The sequence below is a fragment of the Lissotriton vulgaris genome, chromosome 3_1, assembly GCF_964263255.1.
Source record: "Lissotriton vulgaris chromosome 3_1, aLisVul1.2, whole genome shotgun sequence".
In the NCBI taxonomy this organism is placed as follows: Eukaryota; Metazoa; Chordata; class Amphibia; order Caudata; family Salamandridae; genus Lissotriton; species Lissotriton vulgaris.
The window spans coordinates 1,827,860,730-1,827,879,971 of NC_141689.1; the positions used below are offsets into that span (position 1 = coordinate 1,827,860,730).

At 41.9% G+C, this 19,242-nt stretch overlaps 1 protein-coding gene across 4 annotated transcripts in view; it reads right to left on the reverse strand.

The window, feature by feature from the left end:
• Positions 1-19,242, reverse strand: part of NR3C2 (nuclear receptor subfamily 3 group C member 2) — an 892,575-nt gene that overhangs the window by 214,022 nt on the left and 659,311 nt on the right. For all 4 annotated transcript variants that reach the window (XM_086962278.1, XM_086962276.1, XM_086962277.1 and 1 more), the window contains exon 4: positions 4,857-4,973. In XM_086962278.1, the coding sequence (XP_086818404.1) occupies positions 4,857-4,973 (117 nt within the window). The remainder of the gene's footprint in view (positions 1-4,856; positions 4,974-19,242) is intronic.

Consider the following 19,242-nt stretch of genomic DNA (forward strand, 5'->3'; position numbering starts at 1 on the left):
TTCCAAAAGTGACAACCTTTGTTTTAGTGTAGTTTGCAACCTATTTATTTTCAATGATGTAAGGCATCCAGTGCTTTTTGCATCCTCCTCTTGGCATCCCCCACATGATGACCACTTCATCTGCAGATTGCATGAGGAATAGACGCTTCTTGACGATTTTCGATACAAACAGGCTTGCAGCTTTTAATGATTACCCAAGGTCTGCGATGTACAAATTAAGGAGCACAGGGACCAGGACGCAGCCTTGCTTTACGTCTTTCTCGGTGTGAACTTCAGGTGTTACTGTATTGTGTGTTAGTTGGACTCGCATTCATGTTTGTGAATAATGTGAGATTATTGCCTGCAGCAATTTTTTCGGGTTTCCCCAGTTGGCTAGTTTGTTCCAGCGTATTTGCCTCTCCCTATCAAATGCTGCAGTATAGTCGACAAAGCAAGCAAAAAGTGAAGAGTTGCTGGCTTGAGAGGCCCGATCCACCAAATAAGCCAGTGCTATAATATTGTTGATGGCTGATGCTCCTACCCTGAAACTTGACTGGAAAAATGGCAAAATGTACTCATCCTTGACCCAGCTTTCCAGATCCTGTAGATCGCCGCATCCACATCGAGGTGCATAGACAAAGAGGAAATGACATCAGCATGGAAGTATGATACCTACATGCAACTCCAGAGGTGAGACAGAACCGCTGTGGATCCTTATGGTGCCACCTATTGCTGTGCAAGAGCTGCTGCATGAGAAATGTCTTGATTCAGTTGGGCGTCTGGGGATTCAAAAGATGAGGATCAGAAGTAAAGTAGTAGAGCACATTGCTAGTCTATGCTATATATTGTTTAGCACGTACTAAAGTGATGGTTTCACTACTGTAATAGTTCATTGATACTAGGGGACTTTATATATGCAAACTAATAAGTATATATAATTACAGCAGCAATATTTAGTCGTACCCATGAGCAGGTCAGTATCTGTCCCTTCCCACCTAGGGCTAACTGAAGAGAAGAGACCCATCATAATTACATTTGGTTTTTTGCCTAGCAATAGGGATGCTCTGTATGGTCCTAGTTTCAAATGACAGTGTGGGATTATACCGCACTTGAAAGGTGAAATATTGGGCCCGTGCAAAACAAATAAATACATCAGCTCTCTCACATTTTTGAATTAAGACTGCTTTTTTTAATCTTGCATCTTTCCATGAACCCCAAGGGAACTTTTGTGATGAAGGCACTGCCTCAACAGGCCCGGACTGGCCATAGCAGGCACCGGGCAATCCCCCGGTGCGCCGCAAGGGTGGGGGCCGGTTTTGAGCCCCTGGGGGGCGATTTTGTTACAGGGCCGTTTTTGCAGCATAGCTGCAAAATCGGCCCTGCAACAAAATCGGCAGAAAACTGGCCCTAGCAAAGAGCTCATCGGCACCTCCAACCCCCCCAGTGGGGAGGGGGAGGGGCGGCCGAGCACTTTGTCAGGGCCTGATTTGGTTCCCAGTCCGGCCCTGTGCCTCAACTTTGTCACCCGGGCAAGAATGCCTCATAAACAGTTATTTGCCAATCTCAAACCAAAGATGGATGCAGCATAGATTTCAACATTGCTGGATTTCCCGTTTACTCTTTCCCTTGGTTTTCTTCTGAAATGTGACAGAAACTCTTGTTGTCCTAAAAACTCACCCTTCATGCCACATTGCTATCAATAAAATACGAAGTACTCTAGAACCTCCTCACTCACTAATGAATGCAGGCCATGGCATACCCCACAGACCTCTCTCCCCGGATCTGGCAAAACATCCCTACTAGGACACTGTCCTATACATTTAACCTCAAAACCCTTTATACTATATCCCTGCTTCGAGCCTTATACTTGATAGGCCAATACATTGAAAGTCCTCCCAAGCCATGTGCCACTCACACAGTCACTACTTTTGAAGGTGGCCTCAGAGCCCATCTCCTTCTGATCAACTCCTAATGTACCAACTAACTCCATCCCACTCACACACACTATTCCTTGCTGCAACACGATTGTTTCCAACTTTCCAGTCAGAAAGAATATTTTCAAATGGAAAACGAATGTAGCGAAAGATTTACAAGAATATTTACATGTGCATCGGGAAATCTGATGAAGATGCGCATGTGCACTCTAACCTTTTTGTTTCTCCATGGGAAAAATGTGTTTCACATGGAGAAATTCCTTCATCCTACACACCCATTAGCTAAGAGACTGTTCTGTTGCCATTCCTACCCTTGAAAAGCACTGAATATTCCAGGGGAAAATATGAAAGTATTTTTAGAATGGGAAACTGTCAGCACGGGGTGTTTGGGTACCCACAAACTTACAAGATTGCTGGTGTTCGCCTAATTTTGCAGAGGGACGTTGCAAGAACCTCCCGAAACATCGCAGTTGTACTTGTGCAAATGTCCCCATATTGGCAACATTTCTGTATTTAGAAATTCCATTTAAGTTTGTACATTTTCCCATTCATTAGTCTTGATGAAAAGGAAAAATCAAAACCATCATAGGCAAAAAGTATAGGTTAATATTTAACACCACCTTGTTGTTGTAGGGGAGTTTCAAGGGACTTGGTGCAACGTGCCAGAAGAGCCAGCACCATTGGACTGTGCTTGGAAGAGGACGTTATTCATAAAGCCATTGCTTTATGGGGACACAGTCTTATTCACATTCGCCCAATCTATTACATCGCTTGAAGCAATCGGACAAATACTTAACTTTAGGGCTCAATACTGAGAGAGGGTGGCCATTCTTATTCTGTGACTCCTTCTTAAATACCAATACTATTCTAGTGTCTCTCCAGTTATCTAGTATTATATTGTCCATAAGCACCACTACCAGCGTCAGCAGGTTTTGAGGGATTCAATGCATGGATCATATTAATGAGTCTTACAATTATAGCCAACTGATCAGGGAACATAACTTTTCCCAAGGGTAAAGGGTGTTTATCATTTATAAAACCGTTATTTACACAAAGCTGTTGGCATTACCTTCTTGATCTCTCTCTCTTAGATCTATTTCCGCTTTTAAATGAAAGAGTTCTTAGCTACCTACTTAGTCATTCTTACATTTTTGGTAAACTACAGGTTAATCTTGAGGCTGTATTCCTTGCATTTCATATTATATTTCTTGTCGCTCTTTTTAGTTCAGTTATACATACGTTTTTCAATGTTATATTTTTACTGTGCTTCCTGCCAGCAACATCACCTGTTTAGAAGACCTTCGCAACAAGCTCTCAGAATTATTGTGTAAGAAAATCACCTCCATATACCGCAAACTTCGACCCTCAATGGACCCAATCTCCATCGCAAGTCAACTTCCTATCACGGGCGAAGAATGAACCTTGATCTTGTGGGCCGCTGTCAACACAATCAACAACGCTGCTAGCATGAAGATCATCCACTCGGGGGCCTCATTGGACCCCTGCCTCCACCACCAACACCAAAGTATTCCTACCAATCAACAGACCACTATAACCCAACCTCAACACTTCCATCGACTCAGACTCGTTCCTGGACACCTAGTAATATGGCATCATCATGCTCCTGCTCAGGAAGCCAGCCACGTTTTACAGCTACATACCTATCTCCCTCTTACTGTATTCAGCTAAGGTCTTTGAGATCTTAATCAACTAATGCCTCTCCAAACCATATGAGCAACCACCAGCTTTACAACACCACACAGTCTGAATTCAGGCCCAACCACAGAATAGAAACAGCACTCATCACCACAACAGATGGCATCCGCATGATCTTGACAGAGGAGACACGGCAGCCTTCATTAGTCTGCACCTCTCTGCAACATTCCACAGGGTCTCACACCCCACCCTCATCAGGCGTCTGCTCCAAATTGGCATCCAAGGACTCACCCTCCATGGTATCTGCACCTTCTTAATTGATAGAACACAGGCTGTTGGCCTGACACCTTAATCCTTGGAAGCCTGCAAACTGATCTACAGAGTGTCTCAAGGTTCAACACTCAGCCCCACCCTCTTCAACACATACACCATCTCCTTGGCCAACGTCATCCACGCACACATCAACATCCTCTGCTATGCCAATGACTTAATACTCATACTCTCCCTCTCGAACACAACCCCGACAACAAGAAACAAGTGTGCCGTCTGCATGACTGAATTCAGTAACTGGATGAAAGCCAACTTTCTCAAGCAGAAGTAGTAATCTTCGACACAAACTCCTCACAATGGGACTCCAACTGGTGTCCGGCCGAACATGGACTAGCATCCAGCACCTATGCCAGGAACCTTGGAATAATCATTGATGACAAACTGAAGAGGACACTCAAGTCAAAGCCGTCACTGCATCCTGCTTCCACACCCTGAAAAAAGATGCTGAGCAAGCTATTCAAATAGGCCCCAAGCAATGCCAGAAAAACAGTCATTCATGCACTTGTCATCAGCAAGTTGGACTACGGAAACACCCTCTCCACCGGGATCACCAAGCAACTCACTAGAAGACTACAAACCATCCAGGACTTTGCAGCCAGACTCATCCTCCCCTCTTCTTGAATTATGCAAGAAGTGGAAGACCTTGCTTTTCAATTAACCAAACCTACCATAGACAGGGCTACGCATACACATCTGCTGAGGCCTAGGATACCCTTGTGGATGATAATGAGCTTTCTGAGTTAAAGAGTTTACCAACAGCTGTAACAAGGTGCATTGTTTTCCCTGAAAAAGAATGAATGTACCTGTAATCTGTGTGTAAAGTCAGTGCCCTGAAACCCATGGTGTTTACATTAAACACAACATTCATCACACATATTTTTTTTACGCAAGTCAAACATCAGCAGCACAGAACACCATTTGACTGCCAAAACGTCAATGAATTCAGAATATTCTTACCTCCTAAATTCATTCCAGCTTGTAGACATTTCTGCAATCGGCATGCTGGGCAATTCTTTCTTCTAATCTTGTCAATAATACAGTCGTTCCTTCCTGCGCACAGGTAGTTGTGCTGCCCTAAATTAGTAAAAAATAGATATTTTATTTTCGGTTACAAATAATTTGCTTACAAAGCCAACACCCTGGTTACTTTAAATGTTTTTTTTTAAATATAAAAACAACTGCATAGTAGTTTGATTTACAACAAATAATGGAATGGAGTAAATGAAAACAATATAAATCCCTATTAGACATAAATATATAAAGTATTTATTTCTGTTAAAACACACTTTACTGGCTCCTACAGGGTCTTTAATAGTATAAACGTTAACCATAGAGACTGCTGCTGGCAGTCTCCATAACCCTATCCATACACACTTCAATCCAATTCAATTGCATATTGCTGAATTGAACGACTAAAGCTTATAAAATGGTATTATCAGAAAGTAGATTTACAAAACAATAATTCAACAAGTAATCCCCAATTTTGTCAACTTATGCACACACCAGTAAATACAGGTGCTCGAGCACTGTTTCCCAGAAGAGGGTACAATTTATGTAACTCGTCTTGGAAGCTCATGCTATTGACAATACACCGCGGGTGAAACTATTCCATTCTGATTGACAGATGGGGTGAACATGTTTGCTCTAAGGATTAGTTTCATATTTCTACTTGCACCAAATTCCTAAATGTTTTAACTGCAAGAATACCCTTGGACACATCCCATATGGGCTCTCATTATTGGTGGCTCAGTGGTCGGTTTGGCTTTCAGCATGCCTGATGAAACTGTGGGTGGTGAAACTTAGCACGCGTAATGCATACATCCATACTAATCAAATGAACAATTCAACAGGAAGTATATGTATGCAATTGTTTGTCAGTCGGGCCCTAAAGAGTGCAGTAGTATTTCTGCACTTTCACACTTCACTTTTAGTTTTGATTCAAGTTCTCTTTTCTCATTGTCGCATACTTCTAAAATCCCCAAAGGAATTATTAGCTAAGAGTGGCATGTCTTTTACTTTGATAATATTCCAGAACGTATTAAAGTCCCTTTATGAATATCATTTTTCAAGCAGATGCGTTCCCGCTTTGGATGGGTCACCTTGAGCAGTGGACAACATGGCCAAATCTTCGACTGTTATATAAAACTTTGAAGAAATGTCTTAAATTGGTTTATTCGACATAATTGTGAGACCTCACTCTATGCAGGACATATTTTTTGATAAAACAATGCTCGAAGATAAACGAATTCTATTACAAGAAATAGGACTGCTTCTACCTGAAATAAAATAGAAAGTATATATTTCAAGCAAAAAAAAGAATAAATAGCAGGTTCAATATCAGCACAATAAACAGCACAGATGTACACTTTTTGGGACACATGTCTGTTGAGGTGGTGTCAACCATTACCTTTCTTTAGTAGATCGTTAAAAAACACATTTGTATCATATTTATTAACAATATTTCATGTACGTTTCGATAAATTACGTAAAAATTATCATAGCCAGGACTGGTTCAAGTGTTTGCGTAGGAGTGTGAACTGACTAAGCGATTGGGGACATATACACGCAGGTAGGTAGACCTTTGCCCTTGCTCCAAATCACCTTTTCCAGATTCATATTTTTCTTGAACTGGGTTAACATGGGTAAGTGGAGTAGTTTAGATTTTAGCTCTAATATGGTAAATGAAATAGTTACGCAACTCCCCCTTCCATATTTCTTTGAGAATGAAGGAGGCATTTTGATCATGAGGACTTCAGGGTCAAACTGGGACAGACAATAGGCACGATCAGTAAAATAAAAATGTCTCCCATTAGTGAATCAGATAGCTAAAAAAGTGACCCGATTCTGCGAATTGAAGCCGCTTTGAACTTGTAAAGACACACTATCTATGTGTTTTGCACGGTATGGAAAACTGTATTCATTTGTGCTTTCTGCAGGCAATATTTGTGGTACTATCAGAGATATAAGCAGTATTAGTCGGCCCACCAGATCATTAAACAGGCCCATACACAGTCAAAACATAGTCCCACACACGGACTTGCAAGACCACTCTTTCCGGCACGGACAGGTTAGGCAAGACCGATTATGGAGGGCTGTTTAATTTCTCTACCCTTATAGTCTACCTAAATAAATCAGTTACTCTAAGTTTAATGGTATTTGTTAGAAATGGGCTCTCTAACATATGGGAGCCCACTGAACTTACTCACGCATTACAGGATTGGACGACCCTTGGGATGATGCTCGCCAAACGTAATATAGCCCGATTGTGAGGATCAAGGTGCTCACCAACGCTACATGACTGGTCTGAAGACATGGATGGGGCCATGGTGGCAGAGAGGGGGACGTATGTACACCGGCGTTGTCCCAAGAAATGGGAGCGAATATGGGGAGCATGGAATAAATATAGGGGGTATATTTGTGCTCCACCTCTGACAGTAACCGATGAGGGTTCTGAGTGAAGGGGGTGATGAGGAAATCGCATTTCAGGTTTAATGTACTAACTGTATTCATGATGTACATATGCAAGTAGACTATGTGTCAAACATTTGACTGCAATTTTGCAATTGGTGGTTTGCAACACAGAAAGGGTGGCAGGTACTATTGCTGCACTAACCGACAGTTATTACAACCGTTTTTTGGTTTACGCTATTATTTCCACTTCTGCCCACCTCCTAAGACCAGCCACCAGAAATGGTCTTAACATATAAACTTGTTTAACACAACAGTGGAGAGGCAAAGCGTATCAGTACTACTTTATGGCTTCAGATGCCATGCATTTGAGTCAACATAGATGACAGGAGTAATGGTTGTCAAGACGGTGACGTGATTTTCAAGTGCCTTTATTGTGTTCATAAAATCCACAGCCAAAATCCACAGCCTACGCGTTTCGCCCAAACACGGGCTTCTTCAGGGCTTAGTATCATATCCTGGTGCTACACTGGTTTCAAGACTGGCTTGGTCCAAATGTAGCTCCCATAAATGGCAGTTGTATCCCACTTGTATTTATTAAAGGTATATTCTTGTGATCCCTTGTATGCTGCCAAACTCCTTAATTCAGAGGATGGGAGAAGAACTTCAAGCTTGGCCATGTCGCTATCACGTGCCAATTAAGGCGTGGGCACGCTTCCGGAACGAATTTCAAAAGGGACGGGCTCCGACATAGGAGACACTATACTATGCCTACAAATGTTTTTAACAGTCTACCTTTAGTGCCAATGCCAGATACGTGGTCTACAAGCATAATAGTGCCAATATATAAGAAGGGTGAGAGAACAGACCCAGTAAATTATATACCAATCTCACTCCTAGACAACACTCCTGGGACGAGTCTTATATAATAGGGTCAATGAATGGGCAGAGGAAACTGGCGTTTTAGATCCCTGTCAAATGGGCTTCAGAAGTAGGGTTGGGACGACAGAACAGTGTTTGAATTTAAATTTAGTAATTGGCAAATATAACATCGCCAGGTCCTCACCAATCTATTTAGCCTTTATGGACTTATAATCCGCATTTGACCTAGTAAATAGGTCTAAATTGTGGTCTATTCTCCTGGATTATGGCCTAGACGAGCCTCTTGTACACTTTTTGGCCTATCTGCACACCGATACAAAAGCCCAAGTAAAGATCGGGATGAGGGGGGAAATCTCCAGGGTCATAAAGGTGGAAAGAGGAGTTAGACAGGGGTGCGTTTTAGCACCCCTGTTGTTCATTATTTATATTAATGGGTTAAGTAACTCCCTAAAACTGGCAACTACAGATGTTCCGAAAATAAGAGGGGGATTGTTACCGACACTGCTTTATGCAGATGATGCTGTCCTTATGGGCCTCACACCAAATGCTTTACGCACCCTGGTTAAAACTTTCACACAGTATATGGATAATTTAGACCTTAAAGTGAATTTTAAATAATCTTTTATTATGTCTTGTGGGCCAGGGAAAAGACAGCTTAGTGCTATTTCGGTAGGAATTGACAAACTATATTCCACAAACACATTTCCCTACTTGGGAATGGTTTTTGCTGCGAACGGCTCGTGGGGTGGACATTTGGTCCATGCCACGAGCAAGTTCTCAAAAGCCATTAATTCCATTCTTAGTCTCCCACGGCCTAAGAAAATAGGTGCTACCAAAGCAATACATTTTTTTAAATTGCAGTGTGCCCCGGTAGCAACATACGGGGCGCAGATATGGGGCCTGGGTAAAACACCCAGCATCCAAACCGAGGAAAATCGCTTTTGCAGGAAAATCCTTGGAGTTCCTATTTCCACTTCAGAGTATATTTGTCATTGTGAATTAAACTTGCACTACATATCGGATTTTATAGCAACCAGACCGGCCCTGTTTTGGCTGGCTATCTGGAGGAATAAATCGACCACTCTAACCCATGAAATTATAAGAGATTGTCTCACCTGGGAGAAAGGGATGGCAATCCCTTGGCTCTCTGGAGTTTTTAATAAATTGAGCAGCGTGGGTAAAGGCGATCTTTTTATCGACCCCTCCAAGATTGAGCCTATAGACAAAAATGAAACAAAGTTTGCACTGTATGCACTTTATAGTAAAGAGAGACTGGAAGGGGAGCTAACCAAATCAACCGTCCAGGCCTACGTGAATAAAGATTTTTATAGGCAACCAATCCCATTGTATTTTACGTTGCCGATGACAAATTGGGAAAGATCACTTTTGTTCCGTTTAAGGGCAGGTACTGTTAGATTTCTATTATGTTTCCCATTAGGTTATTTTTCTACAAAATCCATTGACAAGTTTTGCCCATGTGATGGAGTGAGCACACAAAATTATCTACATTTTTTCTTTTCCTGCAAATTTTATCTAAAATACATCAAATAGTTTTTAGTCCCATATTTTAAGAAACAAAGACCACTTTCCCTGGAACAGTTCTACCTGATGCTGCTTACCCTGCACACTGATAAATTGATATTTCGCGTCAGCACTTTCTTGAGGGTTATTACTCATGTACGCAAAGTGATGGAAAACCCTTGAAATAATTTCTGTACTGTAGCTGCTAAATAACATATAATTTGCGTTAGTTTTTAATGTAATTTGTAAATTATAATCATTTTATTGGGATTGTATATATGAGATTGCTTTTATGGATTTGATGAAATTCGAATAAAGATTTTGAATCTGAATCTCACTACAGGGCTGTAGAGACAGCTTTGTGTGAGGCGGGCACAGCCCTATTTATGTGTCAATGTCAACTCCTCCCACCACTCTTGCTCAGTAAGGCCTATCAGCTTTGTAGTGGGCCATCAGGATATGTAGTTCCCTTTGTGTGACTTTCTAGAGTGCATGCACAAACAGCCCAACTGTCATTCTGACCCAGACATGTATTCCGCAGACAGGCAGAGGCACAGAATGGTTTAAGTAAGAATACACCAATCTTCTAAAACTGGCATTTCCAGACTTGCAATTCAAAAACCAACTTCACTAAAAGATGTATTTTTTAAAATGTGAGTCCAGAGACCTCAAACTCCAATTTTCTATCAGCTCCAATTTGGAAGATACACTTGTAAGATATTACAAGGCAGTTCCAATGCTAACCTATGAGAGGGATAGGCCTTGCTGCAGTGAAAAACGAAATTAGCAGCATTTCACTACCAGTACATGCCCTACCTTTTAAATACACTTCACCCTGCCAAAGGGCTAACTTGGGCATACCTTAGGGGTGCCTTACATGTAATAAAAGGGAAGTTTGGGGCTGGCAAGTCGGAGCACTTGCCAGGTCGAAATGGCAGTTTAAAACTATGCATACAGACACTGCAGTGGCAGGTCAGAGACATGTTTTCAGGGCTACTCATTTGGGTGGCACAATCAGTGCTGCGGGCCAACCAGTAGCATTAGATTTACAGGCCCAGGGCACAGAGGGTGCACTATTCTAGGACCTTACTAGTACATCAAATATGCCAATCATGGAGAAACCAATTACCATTTAATTGTAGACATGGAGCACTTGCACTTTGGCACTGGTCAGCAGCGGTAAAGTGCCCAGAGTCCTAAAACTAGCAAAACCAAAATGTAGCACACAGTCAAAAAGAGGAGTTCAGAAGCAAAAAGACAGGGTAAACCATGCCCAGTCTAAAAGTATTCTAACCACCCAACTGAAGAGCCTTATTGATCAGCGCTAAAGAAACTTATTTCAAATGAATAAAACATTTGGATTCCTCAATTACCATATTCCTTGATGTCTTTCAATGGTTGCATAGCAAGTTTGAGCAGGACAGCACCAAGGAGTACTGTCCTAAAGAGCTGTACCGTAATTTTTTTTATATCGAAGCACTGGCCTCAAGGAAAAAAGTAATTTTTAATTGTAATATATAGAAACTTGGGAATTACAACCGCCCCATCCACGTTTTAGGTGTGACTTAAAGGTGAAGCTGTTTGCAAGGCATATTGTGACCAATTCTTTAGAATCTACATAGAATTAACTTTAACTCTACTGAAAAAAGTATTATTCTCACCTCATTCATTTGGCTGTTCGGTGTATTATTTCTCCTTCTGCTAAAAAGTGCTTGCACTGCAATGAACGGGAGGCTATTTTACAACTGAAAAGTAAGCTACATCATCCCAACATCATTGTATGCAGAAAGAAATAATTTCTGAATGTCTTTAATGCTGAAGGCTTTTTAATCAGGTGCCATTACCAGCACATCCTTTATTACCACCATCATAACTGTTAACTACCTTTGCCATTACCAGAATTAATACCATCATTATTACCAACACCACCACCACCACCACCTGCATTACCATCACAACGATAGCAACTATCACTACCACCATTGCCATTAACACCACAACTAATCTCTCCAGAACCATTACCAGCACGACATTATTTTCTCATGCCTGGATTGTCATGTTTTACTTTTTTACACAAAATATGTACCTTTGGTAGCATTAAAGAAAGGGCAGATAGCTGTTAAACCCGCACTCACCCGAAGGTGACATGCTTCATCATAGGGCTCCCTCCTCACACAATAACCACAAGGAACCTTGTGTGGACTATAACTCCCATATATGTTGGAAGGAGCTGAGGTGTTTTAGATGAGCAAGGTGGTAGCGTTGGTGGGTGAGTGGAAGAGTGCAAAATAGGAGAAGTAGCAGTGATAAACACTATCTCCAAGAGGGCAAAGCTATTTTATTCTGGTGCCCCCTTCAGATAGGGCTAAAACAGTGAAGACAGGGAGTTACAACTACCCTATCTCAATAGGTCAACATGTTTCTGCCTCTTAGTAACTGTATACGCTCATGGGCATTCATCAGCACCAGAGATAGACGGTCACTCTGCTTCAATAATAAAGAAAAGATAAAAATTGGCCATGCATCCAAGCTTGTGATTTCATGGGAGTATTAATCTCATCCTCAGGTTTAATACATGGTCCCAAATGTATTGCATCCTAATCCATGGCTTATTTGCCTGATCTCATCTGTATATTCAGAGATGCTGAGTGCTCCGTATAATGTTTTTTTAAACATATTTAACAACATGACCTATTGGTTTTGTCAATGCCTGTTCCTATAAAGATGCAGGTCTAAGGAGAAGAAAAACAGAGTATTTCAATAAGGAGCACAACTCGCCATAGAAGATGACAATGGCGTAAAACAGAAAACTGCTAGTAGGACTGATCATCCATAGAGAAAAAGCAAAATGGTACTTTCTTTTAACATTTGTTAATTTGTTTGCAGTTTTATATAGCGCAAACTTGGCCTAAGGGCACCAGAGCACTTTACATAAGGACAATCCATTACATTTCTTTTAGGCATGGGAAGATTAAGTGATTTGCTGTGAATCAGAGGATACTGAGGCTAAGCCAGGATTAGAAATGTGTTCCTCCAGTTCTAAAGTTGGCATCTCTGGGCATTAGGCCATACACCTCCTTTTTGCTGGAGGAGAAGCAAGGGATGCCACAGGCAAAAACAGCATGTTGGTCTGTAGTGCCAATGAACAAGTTACTAGCTTTCGGTAATGCTCTTTCAGATGGATTCTTTATCTAACCGCATATTCCACACCTTGTGATTACTCACACCTGCCAGACTGGATCCCAATATTTTTCTCAGCAATTCCCTTGTGCACCTGTTGGTAGTATCATGTGACTCCATGTCAGGTGCATCCCATCCAGAAGTGATGTCGGGCAATACATAACTGCCACCTCTGTCTACGTCAGTTTCTTTCTGGTATCTCTCCACACTGTGGGACGTGGCGCCCTCAGTACTCAGATTTGACTGTGTGCAGATCTCTAATTGAAACCTTTTAGAAATGCAGAAAAAGGAGTCCATTCCACAGGATGGGGAGGAGGAAGGGCTGGGAGGAATCGGAGTTTAGACAGAGTATCCCCCAGAAAGAGCGCTACCAAAGGTAAGTAGCTTGATCTTTGATGGATACTTCTAACCGCATATTCCTCACCTTACGAATAGATACACCAGGCAGGGAGACTCGCTATTGTCCCTCCTGGTTACCTGGGTTAGATGTGATGCGAGGATTTGGGGGTTTCAATGGGGGATGGGATGGAAGACCACATTAACTTGTATGCGGACGATGTGTTATTATTCGTGCCAACAGACGTCACTGGGCTGCAACTCCTTCAAATTCTAGACCTATATGGGCTGGCCTCCCGTTTAGTAAACTGGTCCAAATCTCTCTTTGTCTCCATCACAGGGGTCAGCGAGGCAGTAGATTGGAAAGCCTAGATACCTCTCCACAGACTCATTTTCCAATACATGGGCATTTATATATCCTCGCTCTCAGCTACTGCAGCCACAGTATCCAAAGTGTATGAGGACCTTACCAAATGGTTCAAGTTACTACTCAATATACTGGGCCGGGTGGCACTCCTTAAGATGAAGGTACTGCTGAGTTACTTATAGGTTAAAGAAAATTTCCCGTTTGTGATTCCACAACATTGGTTCGCTAAGTTAGAGGTCAGAATATAGTCATTTATCTGAGCTGGCCAGTCACCACGCTTTGCTTTTGGTAAATGTGTGCAGTCCACTTTTGACAGGAAAATGGCTGTTGCGGGAGTGCAAATGTAATATTGGGCCTCCCAAATGGTGGTCCAGAATGAAAGGTTTCCTTCATGGGATATGATGCAGTGATGGACAAGCTGTACGGGACGCCCATTCCTCGCTCTTTCCCGGAGCTCTTCAGGGTGGTTTTCCTGACATAGAGATTGTCCCATCGTTGGACGCAATGGGGCTGTAGATTTACGCTTGAGAGTCCCCTCTGGAGAAGAAGCTGAATGGAAGGGGAAGTAAAACTGGAGGGCTTTGGTAAATGAGAACTCATTGGCATCTCAAAGTTGGGGGATGTGTGGTGGGGTCAGATTTGAGGTAGTTTGAAGAGCTCCAGACAGACTTCAAACTTTACCACTCCCAGTTCTATAGGCTCATAAAGCGCCAACATGCCCTGATGTTCCAAAGAGATGCCCTTGACAACGTTCCTGAGTATAACCCTTTAGAAGCCAAAATCCCTATAGGACCTATCTGGAAATGGGGTATATCCTTATATATAAATCCCTAGTCATTAACTATCCAGATCTTTTTGTTCCACTTAAAGCCAGATGGGAGACATGGGTGGGACCCCTGGACAACAGTAATAAGAGAGAGGCCAAGATGGCACAACGAGTGCTGCCAATCTCTTCAAGGCTTTGAATAATCCAAATAAAGTTCCTGCATATCACATACTTGACGCCCATATGGTTGTAAAAGGCGCAGAAGCGGGCCTCCCTAGCATGCTTCAGATGCTCCAAGGGAAGTGCAGATTTTTTCCAAGTAGTTTGTAAGTGCCCGGTGATCCTGAAGTACTGGGCTGCATTTTTACTACCAAATCGCAGAGTTTGGAGAGACCCATTGACCCCTCACCTAGTATCACACTATTCAGTTTCTTGGAGTACATGGGAGGGTATAGGGGGGAACAGTCCTTGATTGAGCTGGGCTCTTTAAAAGCAAAACGAAATATTGCCCTTGCATGGAAATCCACGGAACCTCCGCCTCTGACACCAGGCAGGCTGCCATTGACTGGTATGTGCAACTGGAGGAGCCTATGACACAGCTATCCCCAAAAGCACAAGAAAATCTGGAGAAAATGGCGGGAAGGCTATGAACTGGAGCAACGGCTATGATGCTCTTTGTTGTAATCCTCTCCTTTGAAACAGTTCTTATTGCTTGAACTGTACTGTTTATCTTGGTACATGACAAAATAAAAATAAAATTGTTTTATAGAAAAAAGATAAACTGATTCAGCCAGGGAACAGTAAATGGGGAAGGAGTTAAAGTGCACAACGACCATGGATAATATGGCCAATGCATGAAGACAATCTTCCAGTTTTCTTCTTTTCGCTGGGCAATGAAACAGTTCAGGAAATAGCGAAGGTGTGGAATGGGCGGAAGACAACCTCTTGTATGGGTATCTAGTGAATGGTGCAGTGTGTCCCTAGCCTTATGACTAAGGGATACTGCAACTCATATCAGCATACTGCACCTCATATGGACATATTGCAACTCAACTTTTGGCATTCCTGTCTTGCTTCCAAAAATAGAAGAGGCAAAAATCATATTTGTTGCCACTGCACTGCTTATTCATCAAGACAAAATATTGGCTTTTAGGGTGAAATAGATATATTTTGGAAAACGAATAATGAAATAAAATGTTGTTGTACATTCTGTGTTGTGCGCATTGCCCGACTGATTATTTAAGCTTTCTACATGTATCCTTATGGCAGAATCCGTCATTTGGTCGGTGCATGGCTGCATTTACTTAAACATAACCTTCTACAGACTGCGTAACATTCTGCAAAATAATATAGAGTCAATTGTACAAGTAAGAATCAGATATTACAGCAGCATCCTAAATAATAAACTCAATAACAGAGTTTCTGATTACTAGCAGGTGTTTCAGAACCTGGGAACAATGGCAGTTAAATATGGTTGCCCATCTTATGATTACGCGTATATTAAGGGGGCTACACATATCTCATACAACTTCACATATCTCAGTATCTCATTTTACTAGCACAATTTAAAAATAGGTAGAAGCTGAAGTATAAATCTTCTTTCAGAACAGCCTTAAAGTTAACTACCTCATGAGGAGGCTCCGATTCAAACGAAAATTTCTTCCCTGTGTATACAAAATACAAACTGTACATAGGTCAAGAGAAAACTTGCAATATAAACTGCACTGAAAGTACCAAAATGTTTCTTTACTTTATATAAGGATTTTTTTTAATTTAAATATCTTCTCTGATGAATACTCTGTAGCACAGGAGTCTCCAACCTTTCCAAACTGCACCTGCCTCATTAATGAGGCATGCAATTTGCGACCCCATTAGGAATCACAAACAGGGTCTGAGACACTGTTGTACATCCCAATTTGGGAGTTGCGAATTGCGAGTCGCAAATGCAACACAATTGGCGACTCACAAATTGGTGGGTCGTACATCTGGTCCTTAGTGTTTGAAATGCTATCTGCAGAAATTCACAAATTAAATACAGAAACTTTCCAGACAAATAAGATGATTATAAGCCCTTCCCATTCTACTCTGCTTGACTCCTTTAGGTTTAATTAAAGTGAACCAATTCAATGTATTTTAGTAAGTAATACATTCTTTCTTGCAGATGAATAAAAAATGATCGCAATGTCAATTTTCCTTTCAACGTGATTATAACAACAGCAGTCTATTCCTTAAAATGTGCAGGCTGACTGTAACTTATTTAATAAAAAAATTCAGGGCTAAGATCTGCAACTTTTGAGACAGTAACAGCGAGGGCCGGTCACTCACGTGTGATGTAGTGCATAGAGATATGTTTCTTAAAGGTTCGCAGTTTGCTGTAGAAGCCACATTCTCACTTGCAGCAGAAACTTTGTGGCCCTGTGAGAAAGCTGGATCTCGTTCCTATTTAGGCACGCCATCAGTATTTAATTAAGAGTCTGGTGCCGAGATTAGCTGCTTTGAAAACAGTAACGACATGGGGCAGTCACTAATGTGCGATATAGAGAAAAGAAGTATGTTGCGCAAGTGTTTGTGGTTTGCTGAAGAAGCAACCTTTTTATGTGCATCAGAAACGTTGTGGCCCTGCAGGAAAGCTGAATGTTGTGCCCATTTAGGAAAACCATCACTGCTGGTGACAGGATCTAATCTGAATTGGCCTCAGAGCGGGACATAACAATTTCTGTCTAAGGTGAGCAACAGCGGGACAAATGGTCAAGAAGTGTAGTATACTTTCTTCCAAGTGGCCACATTAGCGTCATTGGGAGTCCAGCCAGGATTGATTCCACAAAGGGACCTGATCTTTTGATGGCAAGGCACTCATGCGGAATAAAAGGAGTGAGTGTTGAATGGGCGCTGCAATGTGATTTGGGAGATATGGGTGTGGTCTCAAGGTGGAGTAGTAATCCAGAACTGTCCATCCATGCTTTTTGTGGGCTATCTCTGCTTTGTCAAGGGTCCAAGAATGGAGTTTGACTGCCTTGTTGGTAATATTTTTGAAAGCGGTAGGATCAATATTCATGTTAAGGTTCTTTCAAATTTAGATTGTTTAGTGCTTGCTGGAAGTTTTATGGTTGGGCTGGTTCTCTATTTCAGATCAGCAGAGGGCAGCAAGCGAGTCCAGTAGGGAAGATCTGAGCTTTCAGCATAATTTGATAATTGCACCCAACCTTACAGATACTTGATGGAACAGACCAAACTTCAGTCTCACCTGTGTTTGTGAGATATGTTGCTGGAGCGCGAAAAATGTTTGAACAAGGCAGAATGAAGTTGGTTTAGAGCAGTTGCATCACAACCCTTTTATAGTTCAGAGCTGAAGGTGACTGGGGGGAGAAACTTTGCCCCGATAACCTGAACTAAGTAGTTCTGTGATGTACTTCTTATCTTTTTTTTGCTACATGTTAAAAGCAATTTGAGTTAGTTGGCCTGGGCTCTCCTTTAAAATAAGTGTTCCTTAAATGATAGTAAGGCATTACCATTCCCAGGTATTTGTAAGATTTAGCCAGTTCTAGTTTTTTTCCGGCTGCGTTCCACTTAAACTTGGCACTGGGGGTCACTGAGAAGCAGATTACTTTTGTTTTAGTATAGTTGAGTTCCAGCCCCAGCGTTTGATGTATTTGACCAAGCTGGTGATTAGGCATTGGAGGCCAATGGGGGTCTGACTGAGTAAAACAATGTCATCCGCGTATTGGAGACATTGCAGTGGTTCGTTCGCTCGCTTGGTTGCCTACTGCTCCCATTAGCTGTGTGTCTAGGTATGCCATATAGATTTTCAGTAAGCAGGGGGCAAGGATGCACACCTGCTTATGGGCAGTATGTTTGGCGATCTTGCTTGTGGTTCTGTTGTTGTTTACTATTTTAACTTGTACCTTGGTGTCTGAATACAGATTGATCAAGGCCTCCAGTAGTTTAAAAATTGCATCTCTAGCTGGCCATTTTTACCTGTTGAATGCTGCTTTCAGGTCAACGGAGCAAGCATAGAGTTTTGAGCATTTGCTTCAGGCTTTTTCGACAAGGAGGCTGACCGCAAGACGGTTGGTCAGTGTGCCCATGCCAGCCCTGAATCCTGTCAGCATTTTAGCATTTTAGTGATGAGGTTTGCTATTCAGGCCCAGGCTTCCAGGTCTGATACAAGGTTAGAGGCGAAGAGCTTGGCGTCAACATCAATGAAAGCGATCAGTCTGTGGTTCGTTGGGTTGGTCTGTGAGCCTGATTTGAAGGTGGGCTTGCCCCTCTTGTGGTGATATCAAGGAAACAGATGAACATGCTCTGTTCTTCTGCCCAGCCTACACAAAAGTGAGAAGGTGATTGGTTCCGCTGTGCTAGAATTTGGAAATCAGGCAATATATTGAGGAACTCAGACTACTGAAATACGACATGAGGCAAAATATTGTATTTGCCGTCTCATGATATTTGCAATCAATGATGATGAGCAGGCAAAAGATGTGCCAGTTAAATACTGCCTCTGTTTGTCAAGAGGCTGGTTCCCTCAATAGATTCTGCTTTATGGTAGCATATGCTCTTTACTGCCTTGGGCTAGATAGCTAATATATGTATATTTTCTGACGCATGAAAGTTTTGGTCGTATTGATTTTTATCTAAAGTTTTATTGATGGTAAGTGATTAACTATATCTCAACTTGCACTGTTGGCAATTGACTCCTTCGATGCCACTTGCCCTATTTAAATGTTATGTGTTTTTATTCTGTATGTTTATTTGTTTTTTATGGCTTTTAGCTGAAATAAAGATTATGATGATGATGACGACGATGATTTGAAGATGCGATGCAAAATATTCCCTGTCCATGAAGCCGGGATGGAGTTGGTGATAAAGGCTTGGTTGAACAGCAG